The 7,511-nt window shown below is 44.2% G+C and overlaps 1 protein-coding gene across 1 annotated transcript in view; it reads right to left on the bottom strand.

The window, feature by feature from the left end:
• Positions 1 to 3,845: 3,845 nt before the first annotated feature.
• Positions 3,846 to 7,511, bottom strand: part of SPSB1 (splA/ryanodine receptor domain and SOCS box containing 1) — a 19,970-nt gene continuing 16,304 nt past the window's right edge. The window contains exon 3 of the mRNA XM_009646430.2: positions 3,846 to 4,188. Within this exon, the coding sequence (XP_009644725.1) occupies positions 4,061 to 4,188 (128 nt within the window). The 3' untranslated portion in view covers positions 3,846 to 4,060. The remainder of the gene's footprint in view (positions 4,189 to 7,511) is intronic.

Genomic DNA, 7,511 nt, shown 5'->3' with positions numbered 1-7,511 from the left:
CAGCCTGCTGCTCTCTCAGAACCCCTCCAGCCACACTTCCAGCAAAGCAGAGGCAGCCTTCCACTGAAAGGTAAGCAGAAGCTGGCTTTGTTCACATACAGGGAGAAAATAAGTGTTTCACCAAAGTCCTCCACTGTCTGCAGCAAAACAAAAGTGACAGCTCTTGAATATGCTAGCTTAGGATCTACAAACAGTTGTCTTCTACATGTAGGAAAACAAACAAGATTAAGACATCCAAAATTCAGAAAGATTCTTGCCGCAACTGGAGACAAAGACAAAAAACACCTTTTTTTTTTTTCAGCTCTCTTCACCCAGTACCCTTATAAGGCAGTTAGCAAGCATAACTCTGAGCTTTAGTTGAGCCTCGCGTGGTGTAGTGTTTGTATGAACTGATTAAATCATTTGGTTTCCACACACAAGTCAGTAGCCGCAGAGAAGACAGAAAAGTGTGTGGACAGGAAGGAGAATTAAAGCCTTTGTCGTAACTGACAGAAGTACAAAGTCATCTCACTTCCAGTTGCTTTGGAGAGGCTTAACCTACCTGCTGATGCAATTCAAGAGCATCTCTGTATTGCACAGGTTGGAAGCGGAGGAGACTGAAGGCACTACAAGCAAGTGACAGTTTGTACTCCACAAACAGTATAATCCGTATCTCCTCACAGCCCAGGAATGAAGCCTCTTGTGCAAATAGATCTCAAAAATCAGTGAAAACACAGCAACTCATAGCAGTGGGTAGGGAGTGGCTGAGAACTAATACCAAGTGACTTGAGCTCAGTCAAGTTCATGACCTGAAGAAGTTACCCAGAAAACCTGGAAATCAGCCATTTTTCAAGCACACATGATAGAAGAATGACTCTCCCAACACTCACCTTGACCTGCCAGAGCATCTTCTGTAATTAACTGTGCTGTTCTACTGGCTAAGGATTCCCTTTACCCCTCACCATTTTGTTTTGCTTTCTTCTATCCAGCATCTCCCTAAGAGAAAGGACAGTCAGGTATCAACATAAAAATAGTAGGTCAGTGACTTGTTTTCATCTAAGCTTCTCTTCTGAAAGAAAAAGAGAAGTTGTTCACAGTAATCTAGTAGTGATATTTGCAAGCGTACACAACACATCAAGTTTGGCAAGATAACCAGAGCCCTGATCTATGCAATTGTTTGGTTTAACCCCAGCCAGCAACTAAGCGCACCCCAGCTGCTCGCTCACCCCCCCTGGTGGGACGGGGGAGAGAATTGGAAGGGTAAAAGTAAGAAAACTCAAGGGTTGAGATAAAGACAGCTCAACAGGTAAAGCGACGCAAACCCAGGAATTCAGGCAGGCAGGTGCTCAGCCATCCCTAGGACAGCAGGGCTCCATCACACATAACAGTGACTTAGGAAGACAAACACCATTGTTCCAAATGTCCATTCCCTTTCTTCTTCCCCCAGCTTCATATGCTGAGCATGATGTCATATGGTGTGGGATATCCCTGGGGTCAGTTGGGGTCAGCTGTCCTGGCCATATCCCCTCCCAACTTCTTGTGGGCCTCCCCCCCTGCCCCCAGCCTGCTCACTGGTGGGGCGAGACAGGAATGAAAACGTCCCTCGGTTATCAACACTGCTTCCAGTACAAATCCAAAACACGGGCCCATACCAGCTACTGTGAAGAACATTAACTCTACCCCAGTTCAAACCAGCACAATAATCTACTTGAATCTATTTGAAGAAAAAGGAGTATGGTGTGATTGAGTCAGTTGTAAACTAAGTTCAATTAGGAAACCAAGCCTGCGATCTCATCACAGATTTTATTCAACTCCATCTGGAGTAGCCATTTTTAGGCACTAGTGGCAGCTCTACAAAAATCTCAGGTTACCTCACCCCGTACCAAGAGCTGCAGCTTGCCCTCCATCTGTACACACCTTTTAGATACCAGCTTTAAACTCTCATCCTTCCAAGCAGAGACAAAGCCACAACAGCCCTTGCTTTACCTGTTCGGGCTGGCTTCTTGGGAATAAACTCACCATTCCTGTAGAAACTAGATACAAAGAACTCTGATTATTTCATGCAAATAAAAACCAGCATCAAGTAATATTTAATAAAGTTTATTAGGTTACTGAGTATTATCTACAGTCATAAAATAGAAAGTCAGAATTTAAAACTGTACAAAGCAACGTACTAGTGAAGTGAGAAGAGATGGAAGCAAGGGAGCACAAAGAGCATTAGAAGTAGGGAGAACACAGCTGCTTCCCTGGAGTTCTGGAAGATGCTGGTTCAAGTTGAAGGCAACCAAATAGGGCTCCACACACACTGAATTTTCTTGTGTCCCACCCTGTAACAGAAACTAGTACAAACCCCTACATTAAAAAAAAATCATACAACATTAGATTAAAAAAAGGGGCACATCACACCCCACCCAGTCTTGGCACCAATTCTGTGCTTTAAAAAATATACTATGCAAGTAGTTTATTTTAAAAAAGGTACCCTACAGCAGCTGTTTAAAACATGTTCTTATACATACACCACAAATATATATATTAACATTTTCAACAACTAAACCCATTTGTACCTACACAGAACTGAAAGGATAACTCAAGAGCAAAAAAAACCAACCACACAAACATTTTTCAAGACAAAGAAATGTGCAAAATAACCCCAGAAAGGCAGCATAGTAACCTGTGGATAAGTCAAGAGAACAGCTCCTGCTAGTAAAGGAGTGTCATCCTCTTTACTTGGCTACTGAGGTGATAATCTATTTGGGATGTGCTGATTTTGCCTGAATTGCTTGTCCTGTTTATTGCAGTTCTCTCCTGCCCCCTGCCCTGGAGATGTTCAGTTTCTTCTTGCTATACCTGAAGATCCCCCCCGGCCTCTGAAATCTCACAAGTTCCATTCCGCAGCAATCACCTTCTGGATTTCTCATCTGCTGATGGTACTTCTGCAGTCACACTGCTACCACCTTCTCTGAGACAACTTCCCACCCCCACGCAAGAAAGAGAGAACTATTCTTGCTGCATAGTTAAGTGGAGATTATGCTGACAGTCTATGGCAGAACAAAGCCTTGTTTGGATTTCTTTAAGCAGCTTATCTGAAAGAGAATTCCCTGGCAGAGCCATTAGAGAAACACATGTTTCTCCAAAGCCTTAACATGGAACAGGCTATACAGAAAGCAGACCTAGGATGGCAGGACCTATAGCTGTGTAACACATCTCAGCTCATACAGCCTGCCTCACCCTATTGCAGGAGAATTTCATCCCTTCCCTGTCCCCACATCAGCAAGGAACCCCTGATTCCAGACTAAAACCTGAAGTTTTAAGTCAAGAAGGTGGCAGGCGAAGGCATGGTATGATTGCTCAGTCAGCTGAGTCAAACCCACTACGAAGATGCAGAACAGAGAATGGAGCAGGAGAACTGGGAAAGCAATGGTGATAAACAAGGAAGCAGGATTCACTGTGTGTGAAAAGACATTAGAACACAGTGAGAAGTCCTGGCAGAGATACAGACATCAGCAACATAACCACCTTCTCCAACTTAAGAAGTGTCCTGGTGCAAGGGTTCTTGGTTTTGGTGTTTCAGGGTTTGGGTGTGGGGATTTTTTTTGGTTGTTAAAAACTCAGCAATTAAATTCTTTGTATTCCAGACTCTTCCCAACTCTGCTGGCCACCCCATGCCTTTCCATTCTCATGACCTGGTCTTAACATTTCTACTCTTAGTGCCTTCCCTTCCCCCAAATTATGTTCTTCCCTTTAGCTGGTACAGAAAAATCATTCACTCCTAGGCTCGACAACCCAAAGGACGCAGTACAGCCTTTTCTCAGGAGCAGCAGGGAAGCACAGAGCTTCTGTAAGTGTTCCTTTTTTAAGCGTGCTGGGGAAGTGACTTCCAAAGAACAAAACACTCTGTTGTGAAACAAGGATTACTTGAGAGCTTGCCAATAAGGGCACATGGAGACTTAAGCAGCGGCAGGGATGCTTTGGCCGAGGAGTTCCAACAGTAGCGATGACATGAGGGTGGAGAACCCACTGCCCAGCAGGTCAGCTCCAATATTTTGCCTTGGTTCCAATTGTCTATCCTTGAACATGAAGGTCATTGGTAGAGCAGGTAACTCTTGAGGGAGGCTGGCAGTGGCAGTGTAGGGATCTCATTCAGTCTTTCCTTGCCCAGAGCAAGCCTCACAGCTCGCCGACACAAGTCCATCAAAGGCAGTGGTTCAGCTGGGAAAAGAGACCCAAGACATTAACATCCCAACCCACAAGTTACATATTCATTTTGCCAGTTCTAAAAATCCCCCAGAAAAGATCAGGCAAGAAAAGCAAATCCCTGGCATGTTCGCAGGACCCAAGTCATTCAGCATTCACTTATCAGCAACTTCAGCTCCTCAAATACACAGGTAGAGCATGTTTCTGTAGAGGTTATTTAAGCCCTACATATGTGTCAATGAAAAAAATACTAGAATCCCCTAATGGAAGTTCCCCCTTTGCAATACCATTTGTTCAAGTCAGAACGCATCTTCTGGCTTGTGCCTCTTAAAAAAGTTTTTTGGATACTGCAGTAAGAGATACACTGAAGTAGAAGACTGCAGCAGCCAGCTTGAGAGCATCATGTGGTATGGGTATCCAGAAAGTACCATGATTTGTGTCTTATATAGTAGGATAACAGCTGTCAACACCCCTTCATTTGTACTACATAATTCCATGAAAAACAAAGGCATCTGTCAAAGCTTCATGTCACTACGTGTATTGTGACATTTTTTCCATTAGAGGATTCCCTCCTGTATCATAAACCTAAGAAAGATACAAGCCTTTGGCTATAATTTTTGCATCCTGTACTTATAAACACTGAACAAGATAATACTAGTTTTTCTAGGAATGGCGTATGGGGCCCTTTGATGCTGAAGAGTCATTCAGGACATGCAGCGGACTACGGTCAAAGCCAGAGTTAATACATCACAGGAGGAAGATACAGATTAGCTTCTCACAGCTTCTGTCGCTAAGTCAAAGCTCACCTTTACACAGTTTGCTGCTCAGGCCTAAGGGGCTTCTCCTCCCCTAAGAGAAGGCTAACACAAAACCATCCCAAATTAAGCAGATAACTGGACAACCTTCTAATAGCCTGAAGGCTCAGCACACAATTAGAAAGATTCCTTTACAGACATCTTGGGCTGAACACAGACACCTAAAAACATCCACAGGAATGGAAAAGTTTGACTGAGAAGCTGCAGTTTTCAGGAACCTTGATAGGTGCCAAAGCTCTAGCTTCCACTCCCACAAGCCAAATGAATCTGACTGTTCATACAGCTGCTTTAAACAGCTGAGAGACAGGGAAAGCTTAGTTTTTCTGAGCACGGTCATGTTACTGCATTTTTTTTTTTGCCAGATTTCATTCCATCAGGAAGGTGGATACAAGTCCTTCCCTTCCAGGTTTGAAGATAACAGCTAATGTTAAAAGCTCAAAGAAGAGTGTTGTCAGTAGCTTCTGACCAGGCCGCTCCCAATTCTACTTTGGAAAAAGTAAACAGTCACACTGCTCCATGTAGAAAACACTTCCAATGAGAAGTGGGAAAGCTAATTTTTATCTAGTTATTGGCAAAAAGTCTGTGAGAAGGAGAGTTTGTTAACTGAGAAGAGACTGTGTTACCAAGTCAGGAAATGCATGCTTGAATCGGTCTGTCTCCTCAAGTTAGGGCATTAGTTCAGCCCTGGCTGCCATTTTCCCTACTCCTTCCCTTCCCTGCTACGAATCACAAGCTATTACCTGCTCCAGGGGAAGCTGCACTGGAATGTTTTTTCTAGCAGTTCTTCTAAGTTCTCCCAGTGCTTCAAGCATTAATTATTCCTGAGGAATCATGCCTCTCTCTATACGCACACCTCTAACACTGATAGCTGGGCAAAGAGCAAACAGATCTGTCAAGGCAGTGCTGTTGCTTCCCAAGCCCCACCATTTATCATACATGTTCCATGCCACAAGTGAAAACATAGCGGCGCTCAGCCCAAGGTACTGCTGGCCTTGCCTACTCATCACCTACTTCAAGATCCGTGCTGCCTCTTCTGCAGGGACAGGTCTCTACAGCTGGACTGCACGTCTCAGCTCTGGCTGTGATACTGCCAGAGGAGTCTATTACTAGCAACTCTCCTTTAGCACTTCCCAAAGTAGCTTATTCTTAAACTACTGGGGTACAAATACACTGTATTCAAAGTTTGTCCCAATCCCTCCTGCTCCAAGACAGCTGGGACAGAGGCATTGTCTAGCCAGCATCCCAGTGGACAAGGGGCCCTGACCTTCAAAGCCTATAGACATTAACGTAACAAATACATTCCAATTTAATGGCCTTAAAAGGAGATGATCTTCTTCCCACAGAGCTTAAGAACAAGAACTTCGTCCTCATCTAGTTTGCACAGATAACCCAGTCTGACAGGAGATCTTGAGACCAAAAGGGAAAGCACACACATATCTGACCTCCTTCCATTCACAAGCACTACAATCACTGGACAGTGTTGCTATTGAATCCTCAGAAGTGGCTAGAGCCAGACACCTTCTTTCTATCTGTGCCAAAACAGTGTCCTGTCATTCCTGGCCCTGTGCCCACAATTCACTCCTATGCTGAGAGCACATTACAACCAAATCCAATACTGGAGGTGGCTGTTTCCTTGCTAAGTACAGTTCTGTGCCAACAACTCCACAGACTTGCTGGCTTTGAGGGGAGCTGCAGTTTTTGGCTTTGACCCTTCAGAAAAATCTGGTTACTGGAGCTGCTGCCATTCTGTAAGCTGTTGTGGCAGAATGAGCTAGGTTTCTTTCTCTTGGTGAGAAAGTGCTCTGCCAAGAGCTTTCTATTTGCTCTTGCTGAGTTGAAGCCTATTTCTCAAAGCACTCGTGGATTTTGCTCCTATTCCTTTGCAAGGCTTTCTTGGTTATTATGACAGCCCAGTTTTTCTGGTGCACAAAGCTGACACTGGGCACCTCATGTCATCAGTGCCAGGGGTTTGCCACTGCTAGCCCAGCATTAGAACATGTTTTAAGCACAAAGAAAAGAGACCAATATGCTACAGCCTTTGGGCAGATGCTGTTCTGGAATAGAGGGGAAACGCTACTCTTCATATCAATACTGCCAAATTTATTTCACTAACAACATAAATCCAGATTTTAATCCACTTCCTTCACCTCTCTCCTCCACCCTACCCAGAGGGCTGAGTCACAGTCTGGCCCAATGGGAACTTCTGACTATGAGAGATAACAGACTTTAGCACATTTGGACAGCCAAATTTATTACTAAGCTTAGCTAGAGATTGATGTCCCTATTAGTAAAACGCCTGGCATGCAAGTTGGGCTGGCTACAATATTCAGCCACACACTAGGAATGAGCACACCCTGACCTGAAAGAAGCAGAGAAGTGAACTACTTTTTGAAAGATAAGACATTCCCATTCCCTTAAATAGGGACAGATCTTCCCACTCTTGCCTGCAAGGGATTTTAAAAAGTCCCTCTATTAGACATTCGAGGAAGGTAATTATCCCTCAGAGACCATTTCCTGTAAAGA

Source organism: Egretta garzetta, unplaced genomic scaffold (genome assembly GCF_000687185.1).
Source record: "Egretta garzetta isolate BGI_Z169 unplaced genomic scaffold, ASM68718v1 scaffold69, whole genome shotgun sequence".
Taxonomy (NCBI): Eukaryota; Metazoa; Chordata; class Aves; order Pelecaniformes; family Ardeidae; genus Egretta; species Egretta garzetta.
Note: the sequence above shows the minus strand (reverse complement) of the source record. Positions and strands in the feature narration are given on the sequence as shown.